General features: G+C 36.3%; 1 protein-coding gene across 1 annotated transcript in view; it reads left to right on the plus strand.

The window, feature by feature from the left end:
* DLG5 (discs large MAGUK scaffold protein 5) overlaps positions 1-27,691 on the plus strand; it is a 143,099-nt gene that overhangs the window by 69,431 nt on the left and 45,977 nt on the right. The window contains exons 9-21 of the mRNA XM_053692123.1: positions 1,133-1,317; positions 2,084-2,209; positions 3,043-3,175; positions 3,901-4,028; positions 4,896-5,071; positions 5,835-5,938; positions 8,713-8,805; positions 11,125-12,048; positions 12,327-12,462; positions 13,425-13,569; positions 16,628-16,749; positions 17,076-17,150; positions 24,499-24,667. Coding sequence (XP_053548098.1) covers positions 1,133-1,317; positions 2,084-2,209; positions 3,043-3,175; positions 3,901-4,028; positions 4,896-5,071; positions 5,835-5,938; positions 8,713-8,805; positions 11,125-12,048; positions 12,327-12,462; positions 13,425-13,569; positions 16,628-16,749; positions 17,076-17,150; positions 24,499-24,667 — 2,516 coding nt within the window. The remainder of the gene's footprint in view (positions 1-1,132; positions 1,318-2,083; positions 2,210-3,042; positions 3,176-3,900; positions 4,029-4,895; positions 5,072-5,834; positions 5,939-8,712; positions 8,806-11,124; positions 12,049-12,326; positions 12,463-13,424; positions 13,570-16,627; positions 16,750-17,075; positions 17,151-24,498; positions 24,668-27,691) is intronic.

The following is a 27,691-nucleotide window of genomic DNA, read 5'->3' on the forward strand; positions in this document are numbered from 1 at the left end:
TAGGCACTCTGCTGAATAGCATTGACAGTCTGTTAAATCCGACTAGTGATGAGCCTTTTGTGATTGGATGCCATATGCAGCCCAGATTGTGATGTCATCAGTGGGCGGGGGTTGGCATCCATTTCAAAGTGTCCAGAAACAATATTAATTTTAAAATAACTTTTTTACCATTCCTGCTGCAAGATATAAAAAAGTTGCAGGAGGCTATTTGCAGCTTAATCTAAGGTAAGACTTTAAGATGACTAAGGTGTAGACTGTCCCTTTAATGAAAAATACACTTTAATATAAAATATATTTGCAAATCTTTAGGAGTTCTCATCTTCACCAAAATCTATGTAATAATAATAATGTTACTTATTTAGAAATCAGTAACTCAACCACAGAGTCTTAAGAGCTTAATTATTATTGTGGGTTGTTTTTGTTTTTTTAAGCAAAGTTCAATTACACATGTTTTTGATATAATACTATTTGTAGCAGGCAGGATTTAAATATTTTATACTGACAAAGTTTCTCATACACTTCCCATTTAAGAAAGGGACAGTCTAGGCAAAATTTAAACTTTCTTTATTCGGGTATGGCATTCAATTTTAACCAACTTTCAAATTTACTTTTATAATCAAAGTTGCTTTGTTCTCTTTGTAATATTTGTTGAACGCTAAATGTTAATTTCTAAGCCCTTGAAGGCCCCCTCTTATTTCAGAGCATTTTGACAGTTTTTCACAGCTAGACAACTTCAGTTTATGTGTGTCATATAGATAACATTGTGCTCACTCCCATGGAGTTATTTATAAATCAGCACTAATTGGCTAAAAAAGCAAGTCTGTCAAAAGAACTGAAATAAGGGGGCAGGCTGCAGAGGCTTAGATACAAGGTAATCACAGAGGTAAAAAGTGTATTAATAGAACTGTGTTGGTTATGCAAAACTGGGGAATGGGTAATATCTGTCTTTTTAAACAAAAACATTACTGGAGTAGACTGTCCCTTTAAAATATTTAGGGTTCACATTTTTCTGACACACTGGCAGCTTTGGACTTTTAGATTTCTTACTGTATGTAGTGTGCTTTGCATGTAGATAGGAAAGGTGCGCTTTTCTACTGGTTACAGTGGCTTCTTCCATTTTTTGTCTCTTTAGATCCAGGACTCTGCTACTTTAGATATGGATAGGGCCAATAAGGAGATAGAGGTTTTGAGGAAGCAGTATGAGGCTATGAGCCATGAACTGAAAGAGGCTACTCAAGAGGCTGAGGTTGCTAAGTGTAGGCGAGACTGGGCCTTCCAGGAGAGGGACAAAATCGTTGCAGAGAGAGAGAGCATTCGGTGAGTATATTGACCACTCCATCTTTCAGAAATGACCATTATGAACAGTACTCACTTAAAAAAAAAAAAAGATTACTTTAGAAATCATCCTGGAGTCATTTGATGAATATCAAACTACTTTAGAATTAATTTGCACATCATCAGGCTTGTAAAGTCATCAGCTAAGGTAAAACATTCTGGTTGATGACTCATGAAAACCATCAGCTAGTACATGCCGATAGCAATGGGTTGAGCCTGCAAGTAAAACAGACTTGCTAATGTTATTTATGTTAGGTACTGAAATGCTAATTATGGCTGGGGTTGAATAAACGCAGCTTTTTCACATACAAAATCACTTTCTCCCTCATACACCCCACTAGGAGATTAATCAGTACTATTGTCTCCTACCTACATAACTTTTCTACAGAGAAAAAAAGTTTCTCATATTTTCAGTGTAAGTGGGGATACAACTGGCAAAAGTAGCTATTTCAATTAAGAAATAAAGGTAAAGTATATGTTTGCAAACAATTAAATACACACTACAGCGGGTAAAATTTACCATTTACTAATTAAAGGGGAGTAAAATGTTAGAGAACAATGTCCCTTTAAAGATAGAAGAGAAATGGACTACTGGAGCGGATTAGCTGGTGAGCCAATCACAAGAGAGCAAAGTAAAGTTCATAATACAAGTACATTGAAACGTCTTTTAAACTTATCTGAACCATAAATGTTTAATTTTGACTTTCATGCCCTTTTTAATGTAGATCATTTTTCTTGTTTCTTCTAGGACCCTGTGTGACAACCTGAGGAGGGAGCGGGACCGCGCGGTCAGTGAGCTAGCAGAAGCCCTACGTAATCTAGACGACATGCGGAAGCAGAAGAACGATGCAACCCGAGAGCTGAAGGAACTCAAGTGAGTCCTTTTACCACAAAGTATGTCTTCCTCTGAATTGTATTATTCTGGCATTCAGGTTTACCACAACTGATGTCTACAGTGGAAGTCATTATCACATAAATGTCTGCCCTGTCAGATGACTATTTTGGAGAAATATGGAGGAACTAAGTTAATGGTAGACAATATTCCATGTTTGTGAGGGCACTTAAAGGGACAATAAACCCAAAATTTTTCTTTCATGATTCAGATAGAGCATGCAATTTTAAGCAACTTTCTAATTTACTCCTATTATCAAATTTTATTCGTTCTCTTGCTATCTTTATTTAAAAAAACAGGAATGTGATGCATAGGATCCAGCCCATTTTTGGTTGAGAACCTGGGTTATGCTTGCTTATTGGTGGGTAAATGTAATTTTCCAATAAGCAAACGCTATCCATGGTGCTGAACCTAAAATGGTCTGGCTGCTAAGATTTACATTCCTGCTTTAAAAATAAAGTTAGCAAGAGAACAAAGAAAAATTGATAATAGGAGTAAATTAGAAAGTTGCTTAAAATTCCATGCTCTATCTGAATCATGAAAGAAAAAATGTGGGTTCAGTGTCCCTTTAAAGGTTAGGGAAGATGTGTTCTGTAATAACTTATGTAACATTAAACCAGTACAGAAAAAAGAATCCTCTTCCATAAAGCTAACATTCAGTTATTCTGTTTGGAGACTTGCAGATAAAGCGTTGCAAGTGTATTTTGCTTACAGTTGGTAGGTACATTTGATTGCTTTTTTTGGTAGGTTAGTGTCTGTAGTAGTAATGTGTTTTACCCCGTTGACAACTGTGCATGTATTTATTCATTTCTCAGGGAGAAAATGGAAAATCAAATTGAGAAGGAAGCTCGTTTCCGTCAGCTTATGGCGCACAGCTCTCACGATTCTGCCATTGACACGGATTCACTGGAATGGGAGACTGAGGTGGTGGAATTTGAGAGGAACAGGGTAAATGCATACATTTTGCCATGCTGATTTAGTTAGGCCACTTGCTTCAGCCTACGTAAACAAAAGGAAATATAAGTTAAAATGATTTGCATTGGAATAGATTCTTTTATATAAAATTAGCAACAACGTACAGCAATCATCTAGTTCATTTTGCTTCCTGATAATGATCTTACATTCTGCTAGATAGGGGAATGCAGGCAGCAGAGATTCATTGGTGCAGAAGTATCTTTTAACAGTGAAATATTTGTATATTTTTCTTCCAAGCTCAGCACACACAAAAGTGTCACTATTACTGAAGAATTGCTAAAGATTCTTAAAGTTATGTTTTTTCCCACACCCCTGTATGCACAAACAGACAGTAATTGGTTACTGTTTGACTGTTACTGTCACTCCCTTCTTGATTGGCTGGCTTTCATGTCTTGCACAGGAGCTGCAGTGTTTGCAACAGCTGAGTGGGACATTACCTATGTGTTTAACTGCATTGTATGGTTTACACACCAGTGTAAATTTCATTGACTAAAGCTAGACTAAAACAAGACTAAAACTTAAACAATTCAGATGACTAAAATACAACTTAAACAGCATTTTAGTCAAGGCTTAAGACTAAATCAAAATTAACACTGTTGCACACATATATGGGCTCGATTTATCAAGCCATTCGCCCCCTACGACTGCAGGTTCTCACACTCTATGCCACTAATAATCGGCTTATTCTTGTTTCCCAGGAGGATATGGACCTGAAAGCTCTTGGTTTTGATGTGGCTGATGGGGTAAATGAGCCTTTCTTTCCGGGAGACAGTGGCATTTTCGTGACCAAGGTGGATAAAGGCAGCATCGCAGATGGCCGGCTGAGGTACCTTGTTTAGAAAGGAGACAGAGGAGTGTGGATTCCTGATGCAAAAAACTTCTTAACCCTAGATATCCGTTAGATTCCGAATTATCACATAAGATTTTTTAATTGGACTCTTCAGAGATCCCAAGTTACATGTATAGCAATTACTTTTTTTAAAGCTGTATTACCTAAAACAGAACTATCTACATTTTGTGCATGGGGCCACAACTTGGCCAGACTTAGGAGCTCTGTTTAAAATGACTGTAGGTTTAATAACCTTATCCAGTATCTCTGATTAAAGGGACAGTGTACTGTGATTCCCCCCCCCCCTTAATGTGTACCCAGTGATCCATTTCAGCTGCTGAAGTGTATTCAATTGTTTACAAATAGCTCCTTTACCTTTATTTTTCATTTGAAATAGCTGATTTTGCCTGTTGAAACTGTCAACTATTATGAAAATGTCAGTACAACAGTACTGGTTATAGAAAACCTATGTAAAGAAGAAGGTGCAGAAGAAATCCCACTCCCAATGTTGGGGGGAGAGGTGCTAATATGGTAAGTTTTAATTGTATTGGTCTTTGTGTATACAGTGAAAGATAAGATAAGGAGTGTTATGTATATGTAGAGAAAGATATAAGCTAATAAGGTCTGCTCTCTCAGCAGGCTCTGTCCATTTGATCGGGTTGGTGTTTTCAATTAGCAAAAATATCTATTATGTAAAGGAGCAATTTCCTATAAATGTTAATTACGGGTAAACCAGATTTACAGTACACTGTCCCTTCAAGCAAAATGCAGAGATAATGAGATTCTGGCTTGTTCACAACTGAATCCGTAGATCAAGAATGTTGAACTTTGTCTACAAGGGTCATAATCTGTTCCGCTATACAGGGTGAATGACTGTCTGCTGAAGATTAATGATGTGGACCTAACTAATAAGGATCGCAAGCAGCTGATTAAAGCCGTGCTCAGTGGCGGTGATGTCATCAACATGGTGATTCGCAGGAGAAAGTCCCTGGGGAGTCGGATAATAACCCCTCTCCTCATCAGCTTGGGCAACCAGAAAGGTCAGTTGGTAGTGAAGTTTTCACCTACTGGCATAGGGTGGCACCATGAGGTTTTATTCAGTGACTTTGTTTTACTAATGTAAAACCTTCAGTGTTTGCTGCTATTGCCACTGATTAACCTACTATGCTTAGCGTGTGCATGACCCCCCCCCCCCCCCTCTAATTCAGGTGATTTTCTTTTTCCAGTGAGGGTCTCATACCCATGACATTTGTAGGATATTGCCTTTAAAAAAGGCAACCCACCTACCTTACATATTTATGGTATTGGGTGCTCCATACAACACACACACAATCCCCTAACAGGAGATTACCCACTTTCAAATAAGGGGTCTGGTGTACTTTTACCTAGCAGTTGGTTGCCCATAGAAAAAGCAATTGCCTAGGTGACTTTTATGGTGCACTGGGATTTAAAAAGTACCTTTAGCACCCCCAAAAATGTGTGACAATTGGGCAAGTGACACTTCTTTTGGGAGGGGAAGCTACCTCTGACTCCATATTAAAATCATTATGCATTCAGATAGTTTGGTAATGCATTTTTCCTGTGGGTTTTTACAGATTTTTCGTTTTATCTCATTTATTGTCCTTCAAACTTTGGAAAAAATAACTTTTTTTTTCTTTTTTTTTTTAATAATATTCCATTGTGTCTAATTGCACACCTTTTTCCACCCAGATGTTTTCTCCTTGCCCATGTTTTAGTCAGATTTTAGGTATGCTTGTTAATTACATTACTTTAAGTTTCTCCTTTTCTGTGTTATCATGACAGATAGTGGAATCTCTCTGGAAAGTGGTGTACTGGTGTCAGCGGTGGTACCTGGTAGTCCAGCTGCTAAGGAAGGAACCCTTGCAGTTGGAGATAGAGTGGTGGCTGTGAGTATATACTTGCTACACTATTTGAAGGTATAGAATGAGTGCTTGGTCGCAGTGGGAGGTAAACGAGCTCAGAGGCCCCTATTTATCATATTGTGGGAGGACAAAGTTCTCATGCAGGAAACCTGTCCATCTACAATGCAGTATCAACTTCCAGAATTAAAAATGGCACAAGCAATCTTTTACACAGCCCACTCCATGACTTATGTGAGAGCAAGGCTTTTCAATCATCCCTGACAAATGGAGTTGGCAGAGAGGTTAGAAAGCACCTGATTAAAGACCACAATTTTGTAAATTGCAATTGCAAGTTCTGTGAGTGATTCTGCATTACAAGGGCTCACAAACTGCATGGACAGCTAGTTAAGTAGAGACCATTGTTGCACAGTGCACACTGGCCTTACTGGAGAGCTATTACAATGGTACCATTTCCCAAAAAGTGCAGCTACATTGAGTTTGGTATCATTCTAGGGGGAAACATGAACAAATGATATTAAAATAAAGAAACAGAAACTTCAACCTCAAGATCTGATTTTTTTTTTAATTTTTTTTTTAACAGAATAACTGAAGTAGTAAAACCATGAGCAGAGACTGTGCGCAATGTTTTGAATATTATTTCTATGCACACATGAAGTAGTCTGTAAAACACAGGAGGTGAATTTCCTACAGAATGTAATAACAGGATTTAATGAGATAATATAATATTGGTAAACAATGTAGCCGGTAAGGCCACTAGAATATTGGATGTACTGTGAGATTTAGTAGCAGCAGAAATAGCAAGGTTCTTAAACAACTTTACAGATCAGTAGTTGGCCATCATCTTGAATATTGTTTACAATTTTGGAGACCTTATCTCCAGAAGGATATAAACAAAGTAGAAACATGTCCAATATATATGATAGAACCCTTCAAATATGGATGAATGCCAGTTGGTTGGAACTAAAACCAGAAAAAACAGAAGTAGTTGTGATGGGTAAAAATTGTATGATGATCCCTAATCTGCAACAAGATCAATTGGTCTGGATGAGATTGACAGTGAACTTTCCCTGAAGCAACATTTATCAGCCACAGTACAAGCCTTATTCTTTCATTTAAAGAATATAGCCAGGATCAAGCACCTGATTCCTACTGAAGATTTTGCTACAATTGTCCATGCTTTAGTGACATCACATTTGGACAACTGTAATGCACTTTATTATGGTCTCCCAGAAAAACTACTCCATCACCTTCAGTTAGTACAAAACGCTACAGCAAAGCTGCTAACTGGTCGATCAAAATAATGCCATGTGACACCCATCCACCTCTCCCTGCACTGGCTGCCAATAAAATGGTGCACACTATCCAAGATAGGCCTGTTATCCTACAAAGCTCTACATGATTAGGGACCAAGCTATTAGTTGTTGTTGTAGCATTGAATTCATCGGCCAACACATAATAAAAAGACAAGGCAATAGCACTTAATTTGAATTTGAAATGAGCAGTAGAATCTGGCAAATTTCAAAGTTTATCCAAAATTCCCTCCCACTGTATTATGTGACCACTATTATCAAATCACAAAATGCACATATGTATATACTGTACACTTTTGCATAGGAGCTGGAGCCTCAGAAAGCATGCATATCAATTTTGATAATGAAAATATATTGGAAAGTTGTTTTTTTTTATTATTTATTTTTATTGCATGTTTTATCTGAATCATGAAACTTTAATAAAGGAAAGGGTGGTTTATTCATGAAATAAACTTCCAATACAGGTGGTAAACACAAGGACTATAAAATAATTTAGAAGTGCCTTCTAAATATTTAAAATTCGATTCGCATAAAATGAATTTTGAAATAGAATGTTTGTAATATTTTCGGATTTTATGTAAAATGTATAGCTAAACATTTTGATTATTCAAACCAAATATTTTAGGATGTTCTTTAATATTTAAAAACAAACATTTGAAAAAAGAATGTTATATGAACATTCGAAATTCGATTAGAATGAACTAATATATCGAAATGTATTTTAAATTTCAAATGTCATGAAACATTTGCCCATCCCTATCCATGTATAATGCTATTCTAAGAAATAAGAAAGTTTACACTGCACAAATATGAGCAGATTTGATGGACCATTTGGTTGTTATCTACTGTAACATTCTGTGTGTCTAATATAACCTAATCAGATGTTATATTCTTTTCAATGATGCATTGGAAACTTACATTTTGGCAAACTTTCAATGCCATTGAGTACCCACAAAAAACTGTTTTTTTACTCCACACCCACATGTATATAATAAAGTTGCCTACATAAAATGAAGATCATAGTCACATAGTATCAACCTGCACTGCCGAGCCAGTCACCTAGCCATGACTGGACCTAACTGGACAATAAATCTGCCTGTGGGCTAAACTATTCTCTCTTCATAATAGACTGATACTCCCTGTATAATTCTTCTGGGACACAATGGAAGATGCAAATTCTTCCTATAAGATATGAAAATCCAAAATTGATAGTTTGTGCACCTTAATTCACAAAGGGAAATAAACGTTTATACACACACCACACAAACGCAGGCAAGCGCGTTCATGCAAATGCGCTCACGCTAGGGTGGAGAAATCTCACTATAGTTTCCCAGTCACGAGAAATATTACTGGTCCAGAGGTTAAATGTTAATGTTAAAGATAGTATGAAAATAAATTGTCCAGGGCTAGTTAGAATCTTGAGCCCTGGGGCACATGCTCACCCACATACAATTGCACTTTGCTGATACAATCTTCTCCCCAATGCAGATTAACGGCATCACTTTAGATAACAAGTCGCTTACTGAGTGCGAAGCTTTGCTGCGGAGCTGCCGAGATTCTCTGAGCCTCTCTCTTTTAAAGGTAACTATACTTTTAATATAACAATGTTTTAAAACAAACTTATGTATATGTAAACAAAAACTAACCAACAGTAGAGCTAATCTCCACCTTCAGTCTCTCCAAACAGTTTCAAAACGTGTTCCCTATTAGGAACGCAAAAATGACTCATGGTGACTTGGGTTAGGATTTGCCTGCTCTTCTGTTAACCTCCTGGTGCCTCCTCGTCGCACCAAAACCTTGAGACAAAGTAAAGCATATGTAATGAAATCCAATTGCCAAAAGCGCCAACTAAATAGAAGATAATGGGGTGTATGCATAAAAAGTATTTGGTGTAAAACTAAAAAAAAGGCAATCAAGTTTTACATATCTTACTAAAATTTTAGCCAATATTGGGCTTAATTCAGCCAATATTAAAAATTGTCAATTAATTTTTTTGCACAAATTATTATTAAATACATTTTGTTAAATTATGCAATTTATTTGTGCTGTGGACAGCTGAAAATAATATAATAGAAAATATTACACTGCCCCCACCTGGCTACTTTATTATGCCTCCCGGCTGGCAAGATTTTCTGTGTAGCACACTGTTCTTGATAGGTTACTTTATAATACGTTAGAACTACTTTCAGTTAGTTTATAACATAACCACAATACGGTGAAACATTGTGCTCTGTTACAAATAGGCAAACAATTTATTCTTGCTTCCGATTATATCTCTAATGGCCCCTAAGTCATTAATATGAAAAATGGTTTTATCTATAGAATTTGGTAATGGGAAATGTGTACATTTTTTTTTTCAGGGACATGGAATTGCTTTATAGATTTAATAATTCTTCCATATTGATTACTTTAATAGTATCAGCAATGGGAACTTCATAAGGAATATTGAGTTTGTTGTCAGATGAGTTTGACACCAAAAGCCTCTTTAAAGGGATATAAAATAGTCTGTTTCATTGTAATAAAAGGACCAGTCAACACAGTAGATTTACATAATCAACAAATGCAAGATAACAAGACAATGCAATACCCCTTAGTCTGAACTTCAAATGAATAGTAGACTTTTTTTCTGACACGTTATGTCTATTTCCACTCCCCCTGTACCATGTGACAGCCATCAGCCAATCACAAATGCATATACACGTATTCTGTGAATTCTTGCACATGCTCAGTAGGAGCTGGTGACTCAAAAAGTTTAAATATAAAAAGACTGCACTTTTTTTAATGGAAGTAAATTGGAAAGTTGTTTAAAATTGCATGCTCTATCCAAATAATGAAAGTTTAATTTTGACTTGAATGTCCCTTTAAGCAGTGGGATATTTAATAGGAACCATTTCAATATTTATTCTTCTAAAGGGGTTTAACTTTTATTTCATTTTTAACCTAATTTCTAAAGGGCCCATTACTTCCTATCACTGCTGGTCTCTACATGAAAGCAAAGGAGCAACTTTTACTTTGAAGTGTTGATAGGAGACACCAATAATAGCTACAGTCACTTTATTGCCCATGCTCAGTATAGACTGTTTGTGCAATAATGTGACAGTAGAACTTAAGTTTTTTTTTAAAAATATTGTAGCTCTTTTTTATGTTTACGTTAACATATATATATATATATATATATATTATTTTTTTTTTAACTAAAGGAGTACTGTTTCATATCCCTTTTAATAAATGTTATACCAACTGCAACAAGGATATTAGAGCGAGTCTTTAGAATTGGCATTGACAGACATTTTATAGCAGTATAGTCTGCAGCAGTTTTCTTGTTTGTGCGCATTTTTCTATATTGGACCAAATTTGGTATTCTTGCTGGTGAGTATTATCTAGGTACACCTGTTTTTATAAACAAGAAGGCTGTAATATATTTTTAGAATAAACTCATAGGTGCAACAATGAAAAGCAATACATTATAACGTCAAGTCCTAGGAATATAAATGTAAACTGAAGTTATACTTAAACCTTATTACATTTACAACCCCATGTCCCAGGGCCCCAAAGTGCTGTCAAGTACTTTATCTGTTCACCAATTACTCGTTCTAACCTTTTCTTCTAACTATTTTCAATGCACAAGTTTTTCTCTTATGTAACTGTTCCTCATTCCTGTTTTATTTCCTGAGTTGGTTCAATGTAAACAGAGGTAAATTCCTTGCTATTGGAAGCCCATCATTTTTTTTCTCTTGAATAAAAGAATTAATTCAAATGTGTTCACTGACCTTGCAAACTGTAAAAAAAAATCCTGATGTGACCCCCTCATCTGAAATGGTTGGGCACCCCTTGTTCAAATTGCTGTATTCTATAAATTATAGTCCCATTACAACCACGCTTACATCTCCCTTCTCTTAGGTTATACCTCCAGCCACATCCTGGAGTGGGCAGAATCTCTTTGAGAACCTAAAAGATTCGTGCAGAACCCTCCCACCCAATATTCAGGCACAGAATAACAGAAACCTGAAGAACAACAGCTCAACGCAGACTGACATTTTCCGGCCAGACATCCTGGATTTGAAGAAAGACATGGGAGACAGGAATGGTTCAGAAAGGGCCCTTCAGCTGAGTTGCCATAGCCACTCTGAACACAGCCTGGGATCTCTGGGGGCAGAGGTTTTCATGGGGCGTGGCTATGACTTGCTTGAGGAAGATGGGCACCCTATAGGTTTTGCTGACTCTATGGAAGAGCCACTGGTTGATCCATCCATTGGCAAGCGAAGTAGCGGTACATGGCCCAAAGTCATGGTCAGCCCAGGACACACTCAGCGTGAGTTTACAGATTTTAAGAGACCTAGACAGAGGAAGTCCATATTTGATCCGGACACTTTTAAAAGACCACAAACACCACCAAAAATAGCCTTCTTGCCCCCTGGCCCTGTTCTTGTTCATTCACCTCAACCATCAAAGTCAGATAGACCTTCTACACCCCCAACCCCTCCAAAACGCAGTGACTCGATAAAGTTTAAGCACAGACACCAGTCTAGCTCTGCGTCTGATTCCACTGTAACAGCTGGCTCACCACCGACAAGCCCTTCTCCTGCGCCCATGCCGGCTAATACACAGGATGTCACACACAAGTCCCACCACATCAGGGGAGTGGGCAAGTGTTGTCGTGAAGATGGCACAGACTGTACTTTGTCAGGATGCAGGGCATCCGGGGAGGTGGAAGGTTGTTTACAGAGAGAGGAGGAACCTGAAGTGAAGAGGCCGAGACCTCGATCTGCTCCTGCACTAAGGCATAGGCTGGCACCTGTACCTTTCACTCATCCCGCTCTTCAGGTGAGTTTTCATCTTTGAAATACGATTGGAAGGATATGTGGTTTATAGATTTGTTCTGTATGCTGTGAAATTGTTCTTATGAAATTAAAATGATCTCCTCTAGTAGAAAAAGGGAAACATAGTAGACCTCACATGGAACAGTCTTAATATCTTACAGCTCAAAAATAAGGGTGTTTAATACAATTTGGGAAAAACAAATAGTTGCTGGTTGTTCGCATTATGGCCCATGTAGGCTGTTTTCTTGATCTGTTTAGGTATATAGTTTTTACCTTTTTCAGAGTCCAAAGTTCCCTCCAAGTTCAGAAGGCAGGCTTTCTCCAGAACTTACCCACGAGTGGATACGATTTTCTCCAACACGATCTGCTCGGCACAGTGATGTTTTCGCAGCTTCTTTGTATGGGCCAGGGATGTCAGGTGAGTTCCTTGTATCATATCTTAAAGGGACAGTTTACTTTAAAATTTGTTTTTTCTTAAACTGTTTCCAGTGATTTGTTATAGCAGCTGCAGAGTTTAAAATGTATGGGAAAAATGCTCCATTTTATATATATATATATATATATATATATATATATATATATATATATATATATATATATATATATAAAAGCTGTTTTTGCTAGTTGAAATCACAACACAATCAAATGCAGAGCTTGCAGGTAGCGTAGACCTAGTTATTTTATCTATCTCTATATAGACACCCATTCATCTTTGTCTTATCTCTCACTGTATACACAAAGACCAACAATTAAAAATTAAGATTTTAGCACCTCTCTCCCCCACTCCCCATGGGGAGCATAATTTCTTCTGCACCTTCTTGTTTACATATCTTTTCTATAAAGAGTACTGCAGTACTGACATTTTCAGTATAGGCGGCAGATTCAACAGTAAAAAAAATCAGCTGTTTAAAATGCCTATGTAAAGGTAAATGAGCTATCTGTAAATAATTTATTGCACTCCAACAGGTAAACTGGATCTCTGGAAGCACAGTAAATAGGGAGGTAAAAAAACACAGTACTTTGTCTCCTTAACTTCTCAGCCTTCTGTCAGAGCCAGAAGTTTATCTCTATCTCCAACCCTTTCATCTTTATTCCTGGGAAAATGGCCTTACGCATATAGCTACCTGCAACAGTCTGTGAGCATTGCTGCGGCTACAATATTTTAGGTAGATAGAATTCAGGAACAAAAATAGCTAAGCGGTTGGTGGAGTCTCATAAATTCAGAAACGAGTTGAGGAATGCAAGCTTATAAAACTGTATATGATAACCGCTACAATGTAGCAAACTGGGTACAGGAATAGAACATAACCTACATCCACCTGCAGTAGTAAAAGTACAATATGTTCCAATGTTTAGGTTTGATTTTTTATTTTTTTTAAGGAACTGTGCCACGTGGCCTTGCCCCATGCCCCGCTGTGACTGCAGTGGTTAGAAACCCAATTTACACAACATGGAGTCATCGAGTACACGCCAATAACTGCCCTTCTTCTACTGGCCAGGTCTGCCAACAGCATTTACACCCCAGGTACAACCAATGAAAAATGTTATGGGTACGGCAAGACAGCTGCTGTTGTCTCCTACTCTCCCTCAGGTGTCTGTTTCACTAATTAACTGATGCAATTTAGTAATCCAGTTCGCATTGTTTTCTAGCTGTTGGCTATAAACGCTGGTATCAAGGAAATTAGTCAACAAAAGGGATGGGCAGATGCAATTTTGACATTTTAAATTTTAGAATTTATCTTCACATTAACATTTGCTCTGCTATTTAGATATTTCTATTTGTTGAATATCGAATATAAACGCTACATTTCTAATATAAACATGAAAATGTTATATTTCGGTATTCCCTTGAACTTAGATTATGAGAATCAATATTTGAATAAGTGAATGTTAAAATAACAACCTACTTTAAAAAATAAAAGTGAAAAAAAAAAACAGTTTAATTTTCTGCAAACATTCAGCATTTTTTTTTTTTTTTTTTTTAAGGAAAAACAAATTCAACCAACATTCAGTATTTAAAAAAAAAAAAAAAAAAGAATGTTCCATGTTTGCCCATTTCTAGGCAAATTATTCGTTATGTGATTTGTGACCAGCAATAGCGCTCAGTGTGGCACAATATGTTATTAGAGGCGACGCCACTGGACTCAAACGTTTTTTGCTAAAAGTAAATTTTAGATCAGTGCACTTCAATCTTAAATAAATTCTAGATTAAATGATGTAATCAAAGCAAATATTAGCCTGACAATAATATGCAGACGTACTTTTTAAAAAATTATATCATTTCTTTAATTAGTAAAACAGTAAGTGTTAAATCTGTTTGTTTAAAAAAAACATCAACAAAACAAAAAGTGTAACTGGATTTAAAAAACTAGAAGGAAAACGTTTTAAAAATGTATATTATATTGCATTTTAAAGGGACATGGAATTGAAAATTTAACTTTTATATTTCAGATAGAAAGTACAGACTTTCCAATTCTTCTATTAGATTCACAGCTTTCGCTTGGTAGCCTTTGTTTAACCTTTAGCTTCTTTCCTTGAGAGCATAGTGAGCGGTAGGAGTGTGTACGAGCGCTACAGTGTTTGCAACAATGTGTAAATAGGCATATTTGATATGAGAAGTAAATTGGGATTTTTTTTTTATCCTTCTGTGTCTCTTTAAAGGCAGTTGTTGTTTGTGAATTAAAGGGACAGTCTACACCAGAATTCTTGTTTAAAAAGATAATCCCTTTATTACCCATTCCCCAGTTTTGCATAACCAACACTGTTACATTAATATACTGTTTACCTCTGTGGTTACCTTGTATCTAAGCATCTTCTGACAGCCCCCTGATCACATGACATTTTATTTATTTCTATTGACTTGCATTTTATTATTATTATTATTATTATCATTTATTTGTATAGCGCCGCCAAATTCCGTTGTGCTGGGTACAATGATAGGGGTATACAATGACAAAGATTTGTGATAAAATACAAAACATAACAAAACTAAATAAATCTAGCACAGAAGGAAGAGGGCCCTGCTCCGGAGAGCTCACAGTTTATAGGTTTAGGGTGCAGAGACATAAGGTTGGGGTAGCTTGTTACATCAGTTGTATTTGCAGCAGTGAGTCAGGCAGTTCATGTATTAGTTTGGTTTGGATGCGGGATGGAGGAGAGATGGTAAGCCTCTCTGAATAGGTGGGTTTTCAAGGATCGTCTGAAGCTATACAAGGTTGGAGACAGTCTAATGGACTATATTTTAGCCAATTAGTGCTGTGTCTGTCACAAGCCACGGGCGTGATCACAATGTTATCTATATGGCTCACATGAACTAGTACTTCCCTGTTGTGAAAAGCAAATAAAAAAGCATATGATAAGAGGCGGCCTTCAAGGACTTAGAAATTAGCAACATCAGATTATTAAAGTAAATTGGAAAGTTGTTTAAAATTACATGCCCTAGCTGAATCATGAAAGTTTATTTTGACTAGACTGTCCCTTTAACTTCATAGTAACATTTTTCTTTTGTGATTCAGACAGAGAATACAATTTTAAAAAAAGCTTTCCAATTTACTTCTATTTGCTTTGTTCCCTTGGTTTTTTTTTGTTAAAGAGATACGTAGCTATGTGTCTACTTGACAGGGGTTAGTGCTGCCATCTAGTGTTCTTGCAAATGGATAGCTTTCTTGCTAAACTGTTGCCATATAGTGCTCTAGACACGTGCACAGCCCTGCTTTTCAACAAAATATACCCAGAGTACAAAGACATTTTGATAATAGAGGTAAATTTTAGTTGTTTAAAATGATATGCTCTATTTGAATCATGAAATAAACATTTCGGGTTTCATGTCCCTTTAAGGGTGTTAAATTGGGAGATGGATGTATTGTCATTTATCTTCATTTCAGTTTGTAATACACTGCAATACACAGGGGAAAAACTAAAGGAACAAAATGCATTGCTTTTCATTAGGAATCTCTCTTTAATGATCATTTTACAACTTTAGGGCACCAGGTTAATACACACAAATAGCTTTCTTTAAAGGGACATGGAATGTCATTGACGTGAGAAAAATACAACGTCTGGCAGCACAGCAGTGGGTAAAAAGTGAGACATTTATTACAACATCTTATTAAAAATTGAAGTACAAAACTTGGACAAAAAGGTCTGATGTGTTTCGCGCCCCCCCAATTGGTGCTTACTCATTGACACCCCCAGAAGATGAACTCCTGTTAACACCTTGGGTGCCAGATAGCTCTAACCATGATCCTAATCATAATCTTGGGCAAGAATAGGGATTTAAATAGTTAGGTCTTGCACCAGGACCTCATGGGCGGAGACAATTTGACTTTCATGAAATCTCCTCATACAAGATCCTGGCTGAGATGACTGGCAGTATTCTTACTGTTTAAATAAATAAATAAAAAATATTATATTTTGTATTGGTTAAAATCCCTTAGCAAATTGCAATGAACATCACCACATGCTTCTCATCATCATCTTTTGACTAACTTCCTTAATCTTTTCCTTTTTAAATAAACCAATTGGTAAGGTAAATTAGCATAGCATTCAGTAAACTATTTTTTTTTTTTTTTAAATTCATACAGTTCACAACATCATGGTCGTCTGAGCTTGGACTTAAGCCACAAACATCCTGCTGAATATTGTGATACATCTCGTCCCAGGGTCACCCATGGTTCCAACTCCCTCCCCTCCAGTGCCCGTCTGGGTAAGGAAAAAAGGCACTTGCAGGGCACAAGCTGCTATTTATCTGTTAACAAGACACCTATATTCTGAGCAGTACAAGGCAGAACAGACAGACTTACTTAACCTGTTCTTCCACCACAGCTTTATTTAGTTAGCAGTAGATCCTGTCATTGTATCGTTACATTATGTCATGGTGACTCAGATTGTGTTCCAGTTCCTCAGGCATATCTGATTGTCAGCAGTTTGGTTTATAGTTTTATTGTGTCTCTGCATGACGTGCATCCTCTATAAATGCACAGGGAATTATCTTGCTAACTTTTACTGTTATTTATTTATTTTTCTTGACAGGCTCCTCCAGAACAGAGCGTATTAAAATCCCATTAACCCCTCGTTACCCTAGGAGCTCCACAGGCTCTGACAGAGGTGCGTTCTTTTCCTACACCTTTCTATTATCTGTATTATTCAGTCACAGTGCACAATTTCTTCAAAGTTCCCCAGTCTAACCTTGTATATTTTATGCTTTTTATATTTATAGCTTAAAGGGACAGTCAACACTAGAATTTTTGTTGTTTAAAAAGATAGATCCCTTGATTACCCATTCCACAGTTTTGCAAATTTAACAGTTATAATACACTTTTTACCTCTATGATTGCCTTGTATCTACACCTCTGCAAACTTCCCCCTTATATCAGTTCTTTTGACAGACTTGCATTTTAGCCAATCAGTGCTTACTCCTAGGTAACTTCACGTGCGTGAGCTCAATGTTATCTATATGACACACATGAACTAGTGGTGAAAAACTGTCAAAATGCATTCAGCTTAGAGGCGGCCTTAAAGTCTAAGAAATTAGCATAAGAGCCTACCTAGGTTTAGCTTCAACTAAGAATACCAAGAGATGCCAAATTTGCAATACTATAGTTTAGCAGCAAGGGTAAAGGTTGCAGTCGACTGGCTAACTGAACAAGATCAGGTTTCGGCAGTCTCCTGGGAAACTGCTTTAGTGAAACCATTTCGGCTGGATGCTATTTTACATTGTCCAATGACTGATTTACCTTCTTCACTTTTTTCGCTTATAACATTCAGAAATATCATCTCTGCCTGGCAAAAATTTTGTGTGTTTTTAGATAGTTCTCCATATGTCTCCTACCTATTATAGGGAATCCAAATTTTGTTCCAGGGCTATCATCAGCAGTTTTTAGAGCATGGTCTTCCAGAGGACTGATATATGTTGCTCAATTAGTAAAATCAGACATAACATTTCTATCCTTTGCCGAGTTAAGACATCAATTTGGCCTTTCGAACAAAGAATTTTGTGCATATTTGCAGTTAAGGCATTTCATACTTGAGCTTAATCAAAAGTATGGAAGAGAGTGGACTCTTTTATTTCAACCACAAATTAACAACTTTAAAATGGGAATATACTCAATAGCCCCGTTCTATGCGCATCTTAATTATAGATCTTCAAACGAACAAAGGGAATATATTGTAGCTAAATGGATTAAATTTTTGCCTGAAGTAAATAGTCAAACTATAACAAATGTATTCAAAATCATGGAAAAAAGTTGGGTTTTGACTTCATGGAGGGAAACACAGGTCAAGATAGTTTTTATGTCTTATCTGACTCCTGCTAGGTTGTCGAGTTGGTATAAGATAATGATCGTATGTCCTAAATGTTCCGCCGTTAAGGCAGATCTTTTGCATTGTTTTTGCATTGTTTTTGGACTTGCCCTAAAATTACCCAATTTTGGTTGAAAGTAGCATATTGGATGCGATCAACTCTCAAGCTAGTTTATCATTTACAAGCGATTGATGTATTTTTTCTGGTGCAATCTCAGGTAACTCTTAAAAATGTTAAATTAATTAATATGATCATATTATTGGGACGTAATATGTTATTGAGAGCATGGAAAGCTAAAACTTCACCTAACTTGAAAGAACTTAAGAACGCTCTGATTATACAATATATTCATGAGCAGATAAACCTACAAAACCCGTCAGACGGACGACTAGCCGAGTTTTTTAAGCAATGAAAGTATTCATTTTATCATTCCCTATAGAGACTCAAATTAGGTTGGTCAGAGCATTTAAGGACACAGTATATGTCCAATTACAAATATTGGCTGGTAATTTCCCCAGCGTATGGCGTGACGATGTTAGAGGTTCGTTGGAGAATGGGGGGGGAGAGGGGAGTAGAGCGGAGTGAAATTTTTTTTTTTCTCGAATCAATGAGTCTTTTTTGAATTAAGGAAACTTCAGGAGTCAGTCAAGGGACTTAGCTTATAAAAATGACCCAATATGTGCCTGGACAGGATAGGTGTTTTTTTTTTTTTGTTTGTTTGTTTTTTTTTTTTTGTTTGTGGTGTTGTGAATTAGTAGAGCTTATATGGTTTAGACAGAGAGTAGAAAAGAAGATAAAATTCTAAGGAAAATACGGTTTTCTGTCAATTATTGAGAAATTTAATGTTTTTCTATTTTGTTATTTTGTTGTGTGTAATGTAAAACTTAATAAAAATATTAAAAAAAAAAAAAGAAAAAAGAATACCAAGAGAACAAAGTAAAAAAAAATTTGGACTTGCCTGTCCCTTTAACAAAAATCAAACAGTCTGATTGCTGATCAGATTCAAAAATCAAAAAGTATTGAATCTTACAGTTTATTACAACTTTCATGTTCGGAAATGTTTGGGGCAGCTTAAAAGGATATTAAACCCCAACTTTTTATTTCATAATTGAGAGAGAGGAGGCAATTTTTAACAGCTTTTCCAATTTACTTATTTTTTTATAATTTGCTTTGTTCTTTTGGTATCCTTAGTTGCAAAGCATACCTAGGTAGGCTCAGGAGCAGCAATGCGCTACTGGAACCTAGCTGGAACCTGATTGGTGGCTGGACATACATGCATGCCTCTTGTCATTGGCTTACCTGATGTATTCAGCTAGCTCCCAGTAGTGCATTAATGCTCATTCAACAAAGGATATCAAGAGAATAAAGCAAATTTGATAATAAACGTAAATTGGAAAGGTGTTTAACCCCTTAATGACCATAATGTACCCTGTATGTCAATGGTCGTTAAGTGTTTTTTGGTCTGGTCTTTCCACTATTACAACCTCCCTCCAGCAGGCCTCTTAGCCCTATTAAAAAAGCAAGCCCTATTGAAAGACTAGCATCGTACAGGGTTCGTTGCTGGTTGTTAAATTGTATGCTCTATCTGAATCATAAAATATTTTTTGGGGTTTCATGTCTCTTTAAAAGGGCAATTTGTTGTTATAGAAACATACTGACTGAATATAAAAACTTCCAGAATACATTAACACCATGTTTGCTATAATTCGGCTAGATTACGAGTCTTGCGTTAGCCTTAAAAAGCAGCGTTAAGAGGTCCTAACGCTGCTTTTTAACGCCCACTGGTATTACGAGTGTTACAGGGACAGGTGTACCGCTCACTTTTTTGGCCAGACTCGGAAATACCGCAAACCCACTTACGTCAATTGCGTATCCTATATTTTCAACGGGACTTGCATAGCGCCGGTATTGCGAGTCTGACCAAAAGTGAGCGGTAGACCCTCTCCTGTCAAGCCTGGTACCGCATTTAAAAGTCAGTAGTTAAGAGTTTTACATTGCAACGCCGTAGCATAAAACTCTTAACTAAAGTGCTAAAAAGTACACTAACACTCATAAACTACTTATTAACCCCTAAACTGAGGCCCCCCCACATTGCAAACAATAAAATAAATATTTTAACCCCTAATCTGCTGAACCGGACATCGCCATCACTATAATAAATATATTAACCCCTAAACCACCGCACTCCTGCCTTGCAAACACTAGTTAAATATTATTAACCCCTAATCTGCCGTCCCTAACATCGCCGCCACCTACCTACATTTATTACCCCTAATATGCTGCCCCAACATCACCAACACTATATTAAATGTATTAACCCCTAAACCTAAGTCTAACCCTAACCCCCCCTAACTTAAATATAATTACAATAAATCTAAATAAAATTACTACAATTAACTAAATTATTCCTATTTAAAACTAAATAATTACCTATAAAATAAACCCTAAAATAGCTACAATATAACTAATAGTTACATTGTAGCTATCTTAGGGTTTATTTTTATTTTACAGGCAACTTTGTATTTATTTTAACTAGGTACAATAGTTATTAAATAGTTATTAACTATTTAATACCTACCTAGTTAAAATAAAGACAAAAGTACCTGTAAAATAAAACCTAACCTAAGTTACACTAACACTACTCTATAATTAAATAAATTAACTAAACTAAATACAATTAATTACAATTAAATAAAATTATCTAAAGTAAGAAAAAAACAAACACTAAATTACAGAAAATAATATAATTACAAGATTTTTAAACTAATTACACCTACTCTAATCCCCCTAACAAAATAAAAAAGCCCCCCAAAATAAAAAAAAGTGATCAGCTCTTTTACCTGTAAAAAAAAAAGTACAAATACCCCCCCAACATTTAAAACCCACCACCCACACAACCAACCCTACTCTAAAACCCACCCAATCCCCTCTTAAAAAAACACAACCCCTTGAAGATCACCTTACCGGGAGAAGTCTTCACCCAACCGGGCAGAAGTCTTCATCCAACCGGGCAGAAGTCTTCATCCAGACGGCATCTTCTATCTAAATCCATCCAGCGCGGAGCGGGTCCATCTTCAAGACATCCGACGTGGAGCATCCTCTTCATCCGGAGTCTTCTTACTAAATGACGGTACGTCATCCAAGATGGCTTCCCTTCAATTCCAATTGGCTGATAGAATTCTATCAGCCAATCGGAATTAAGGTAGAAAAAAATCCTATTGGCTGATGCAATCAGCCAATAGGATTGAGCTCGCATTCTATTGGCTGATTGGAACAGCCAATAGAATGCCAGCTTAATCCTATTGACTGATTGGATCAGCCAATAGGATTGAACTTCAATCCTATTGGCTTTTTGCATCAGCCAATAGGATTTTTTCTACCTTAATTCCGATTGGTTGATAGAATTCTATCAGCCAATCAGAATTGAAGGGACGCCATCTTGGATGACGTCACTAAAAAGGTACCGTCATTTAGTGAGAAGACTCCGGATGAAGAGGATGCTCCGCGTCGGATGTCTTGAAGATGGACCCGCTCCGCGCAGGATGGATGAAGATAGAAGATGCCATCTGGATGAAGACTTCTGCCCGTCTGGAGGACCACTTCTGCCCAGTTGGATGAAGACGTCTCACGGTAGGGTGATCTTCAAGGGGTTAGTGTTTGGTTTTTTTTTAAGGGGGGATTGGGTGGGTTTTAGAGTAGGGTTGTTTGTGTGGGTGGTGGGTTTTAATGTTGGGGGGGTATTTGTACTTTTTTTTTTTTACAGGTAAAAGAGCTGATAACTTTGGGGCAATGCCCCGCAAAAGGCCCTTTTAAGGGCTATTTGTAATTTAGTGTAGGGTAGGGCTTTTTTAATTTTGGGGGGCTTTTTTATTTTGTTAGGGGGATTAGATTAGGTGTAATTAGTTTAAAAATCTTGTAATTATTTTATTATTTTCTATAATTTAGTGGGGGGGTTTCGTACTTTAAATAATTTTATTTAATTGTAATTAATTGTATTTAGTTTAGTTAGTTAATTTTATTTAATTATAGAGTAGTGTTAGGTGTTAGTGTAACTTAGGTTAGGTTTTATATTACAGGTACTTTTGTATTTATTTTAGCTAGGTAGTTATTAAATAGTTAATCACTATTTAGTAACTATTCTACCTAGTTAAAATAAATACAAACTTGCTTGTAAAATAAAAATAAACCCTAAGATAGATACAATGTAACTATTTTGTTATATTGTAGCTAGCTTAGGGTTTGTTTTATAGGTAAGTATTTAGTTTTAAATAGGAATTATTTAGGTAATTGTAGTAATTTTATTTAGATTTATTGTAATTATATTTAAGTTAGGGGGGGTTAGGGTTAGATTTAGGTTTAGGGGTTAATAACTTTATTATAGTGGTGGCGACGTTGGGGGCGGCAGATTAGGGGTTAATAAGTGTAGTTAGGTTGCGGCGACATTGGGGACGGCAGATTAGGGGTTAATAAATATAATGTAGGGTTCGGCGATGTTGGGGGCAGCAGATTAGGGGTTCATAAGTATAATGTAGGTGGCGGCGGTGTCCGGAGCGGCAGATTAGGGGTTAATAAAATAATGTAGGTTGCGGCGATGTCGGGGGCGGCAGATTAGGGGTTAATAAGTGTAAGATTAGGGGTGTTTAGACTCGGGTTCATGTTAAGGTGTTAGGTGTAGACATAAATGTATTTCCCCATAGGAATCAATGGGGCTGCGTTAGGAGCTAAACGCTGCTTTTTGCAGGTGTTAGGTTTTTTTTCAGCCGGCTCTCCCCCATTGATTGCTATGGGGAAATCGTGTACGAGCACATTTTAGCAACTCACCGCTAACGTTAGCAGCGCTGGTATTGAGGTGAGATGTAGAGCAAAATTTTGCTCTTCGCTCACTTTTTTGCGGCTAACGCTGGGTTTATAAAAACCCGTAATACCAGCGCTTTCTGTAAGTGAGCGGTGAGCATTAACTGCTCGTTAGCACTGCACCCCTGTTAACGCAAAACTCGTAATCTAGGTGATTGTTTTTCAAAGGCGAAATACCCTCTACAGACAGACAGAGAGAGTTTACATGTGTGCTAAAAACTTCATGCTATATCTGTGTATAAGTTTGTGATTGGCTAGTAAGGATTTTTTTTCCAGTGGGACAGGGAAATCAGTGCAAAGAAAAAAGCATAAAACAAAATATATATAATACTCATTTAACAAAATAAAGCTGCATTATTCATTGCAAAATTATTTTCATTTATGAAAGCACATTATCATGCAGATTTTAATTTGTGTTTAATGTACATTTTAAAGGGACAGGTTACTTTGTTCCCAATTATCCACTTTACCTGCTGGAGTGTATTAAATTGTTTACAAGTATTTCCATTATTCTTATGTTGGCATTTGAAGTAGTTTATTTAGCCTGTGTTATCCCCACCCATCCTGAAAGTTTTTGGCCCCGAGGCCAAGCTGTGTTAACACAGCCAGTAGAAGAAATTAGACTCCCAGTGGGTTATAGAAGAGATTAGGTAATAAAATGTTAATTTCCCATTGTTCTTTCCAAGTATTGATGATTATTTTATGGACAGATATAAAATAAAGAAGCAGTTATATGTACACACTGTGATAAAGTAATGAGATCTGATTATACCTACAAGCTCAACCCATTTTATTAGGTTGTGGCTTTTAAACACAAAATCAGCTGTCCCTTTAAGCTTGTTTAAAATATGATGAAAAAGTAAATTTTTAGGTTGTGTATTTAGATTTTTGAAGCTAACAGGAAGTCTTTCTGTATGTACAGCTGGTTCCTGGGATAGATACTTACTGACTTTCAGCACAGGAACCTGTTTTAAGAATTTATTGATGGTTGGTGCGCGCAACTGTGTATTACTCCCATATCTGTTCTGGATGGGCTGTGACGCCTTCCTTCAGCCATTCCAGAGTTGATATGTAAGCAGTGTATAAAGCAGTGGTGCATTTGGTGCTTACAAATGAAGAAATAAAAAAAACGTAAGGGTTGTACCTTCCTTATTTGTGCTCTGGAACTAACATAATTTTAAGGCACATTATTATTTAGGTTATTTTATGGCCCTTTAAAAAGCTTTGGCATTACTACTAGACATCAAAGTTTCTGAATTATGAGATGTTGGTAATGCTATTTTGACTCTCTTTCTGCAGGATCTTTATCACAGTCAGAGTGCAGTAGCCCCAGTCTCGCCAGCCCACCACACTCCCCCCTGAACTTGGAAACCTCATCATTTGCCAGTTGTCAGTCTCAAAACTCAATAACCAGCTTACCAAGGATTTCTGTCAGCACAGTGCCTCTTGGAGAGCGCCGAAAGGATAGGTGAGTTGAGCAAGACATCGCCCCATGTGCTATCATTGCTTATAACTGGCACTCAACCAGGCTTCTGTTTTAACTATTTTGTCAAATTAGAAAATAACAAATAAGATTGGAAGTATGTTCAGTTTTACGAATGACTATACCAGGCAACTGATATGGGCTTTCATTCAGGGGTAATTCCCCTTGTAATTAATTCAGTAAACAAATTCATATATTGGTGAGAGAGGCCTACAGGCACTCAGTGGTATTACTTTGGCATTAGTTGGTTAAATATGGACTGGGAGGAACCTTTTAAGGTATCCACTATCTGCACTTGTTGGCTTGTTGGCATCAAAAATAGTTATGACCCTTAAATGAAAGGTTGAATAGCAAAGATTTGGTTGCTATGTGTATTATAATAATTCTCTAAACGCATAAATACTGGTAAAGATATTAATTACACTGTATACAGTCTCACATGACCAAATACAGCAAGGCTTGATATTACTGTAGAGAGTACACACATTTTCTAATCCTGACAGAATTTACAAGAACTGTACTGCAGGAAATAGTAGGAATCATTACTTTTATAAGGCTAAGATTGTTATTTTATGTTTCACTAAAGCTCATTATAATACTCTTTAATGGGCACCTTTCACTCTACTGTAAAATATCACTGGATCACAGCTTAGGATGATTCTGATGATGTTTTTTGGAAATTTGTGATTGTTGGACTCGAGTTTGGGCCAGTTATGTAGCTGTTAGGTTGACTACTCCGGGACTTCCAAAGTGCCCCACACTAATATCTCTAAAGAGGGTTACAGGTGTCAAATCTGTACAGTTATTTCTACTCAACTAAATGGCTCAACAAAAGCTTTAAATGTCCTTACTGTGTCCTGTAGAAGTTCTCATTGTTCTATGTGTCTTTTACTCACTTGCTTGTTTTAATACGTTTTCTTTCTTTTTGTCTCCTGTTGCCTTCCTTGAACACGGTCTGTTTTTTCCTCTCCTAATCTCACCTACTCACTTTACATCAAATTATCGCCTGTGAATGCCTGTTATATATTGTTTCCAAATTTTGTTACTTTTTTTTTTTTTTAAATCTATATTTCTACCGCTTTACCTTTTTTTCTGTCTCACCTTCCTTGCATGTCATACACCTCAATCATTTTATGTTTTTTTTATCTCTCTCCCCAAAGTCATTACTATTTTCTGCCCCAGATTTCTTCCTCCTGCTATGTCTTCCGTACCAGGTCCTTACTGAGGCTACCAGCTCACTCTAGACCCAGGTTTTCCTCAGTAAGATGCTTGAGGTTGGCTCCTTCTTTAATTGTCTTCCCATAACTGTTTCCTCTCTGATTATCATTACATTATTGCACTTTGTTTATGTCTTCTCATGTTTGAAATTCATCCCACCACCCAGTTGTCCCTGAGGAATTATATACATAGGGAAGATATTTTATGTAACTACAAAATTAGTAACTTACAGTTTGTTATTGGTACCTCTGGCAGCAAGTTATTAGATCACTTAAATGTATAATAGAGGATTTAGAGAACCACCTATTATGGTTCCTATGATAAAAATTAAAACCTTTTTTTTTTTTTTTAGTTTTTCCTTTATTTGCATTTGGAATTATATGAGCTGCATATTTAGGAAATATTTTAAATAAAGCCAGACATTAGTTTGATTCTATTTAACTTTACCCAACATTATACATGTATTGGGTCTATATAAACATTTCTGTCATCTTTATTTTTGCATGTTTCTGCATGTAGCAACTTTAATTTTGCCAAATGGTAATGGAGAATGTTTCAGAAATAAAATGAATGGGTGTCATGGGAAATTGTCATGGAAAATTAAAGTTATTGTATGGTTGTTAAATAGAAATTTAAAGTTTTTTTTTTAAAATAAATTAAAAGACAAAAGATAACCGGGTTTTAGTTTGCCTTCAGAAGTACAAGAAGTTGGGAAATTCCAAATTCAACCCTGCTTACCCCTGTGCATGATTTGTATTATTTTATCAATGACCTCACTAATAAGATCACACATAAAATAATAGTATCATCAGTGCTGACATCACCAGCATTATCAGCATGTTGTATAATATGTTATTGCTTACAATATTCCAGTCATCATTACTGACCTCACACAGCATATAGTTTATAACTCAGTGACTTAAAATATATATATTTATTTTAAAACTGTAGCATTTTGATTAATTTAAAATTCTATCTTTTTTGTCTTTGTGCTAAGCTTATATAATACTTTTCTGTTCCCTTGCTCCTTCATCAGAACTTATAAGGAACACTAAAGTCAAAATTAAACTTTCATGATATGTGTTTCTGATTGGCTGATGGATGTCACATGATACATGGGGTGAGGAAAATGGATGTAACCTTGAATACGTCAGAGAAAAATATACTATTCTTTTAAAATCTGGAGTTAGTGCTAGTACTTTGTCTTTCTATTAAGCATTTGTTGATTATGCAATATATATTTGTGTGTTAAAGGGACATTGAACCCAAATTTTTTCTTGCGTGATTCAGATAGAGCATAAAATTTTAAGCAACTTTCTAATTTACTCCTATTATCAAATTTTCTTTATTCTCTTGGTATCTTTATTTGAAATGCAAAAATGTAAGTTTAGATGCCGGCCCATTTTTGGTGAACAACCTGGGTTGTCCTTGGTGATTGGTGGATAAATTCATCCATCAATTAAAAGGTGCTGTCCAGAGTTCTGAACCAAGAAAAAAAGCTCCAATGCCTTCTTTTTCAAATAAAGATAGCAAGAGAACGAAGAAAAATAGATTATAGGAGTAAATTAGAAAGTTGCTTAAAAGTGCATGCTCTATCTGAATCACGAAAGAAAAAATGTGGGTTCAGTGTCCCTTTAAACTTTTACTTTAATAAATCTGGCACCAAAATGAGTAACATGCCACAGTCCCCAGCTATTTTTGCATTTGTTTCACTAACGATTACCAAATAATGAAAAAATGTGCATCCCTAGTAAATTCCACCTTACTACACATTTATTTATACAGCAATGA

This window comes from Bombina bombina, chromosome 9 (genome assembly GCF_027579735.1).
Source record: "Bombina bombina isolate aBomBom1 chromosome 9, aBomBom1.pri, whole genome shotgun sequence".
Taxonomy (NCBI): Eukaryota; Metazoa; Chordata; class Amphibia; order Anura; family Bombinatoridae; genus Bombina; species Bombina bombina.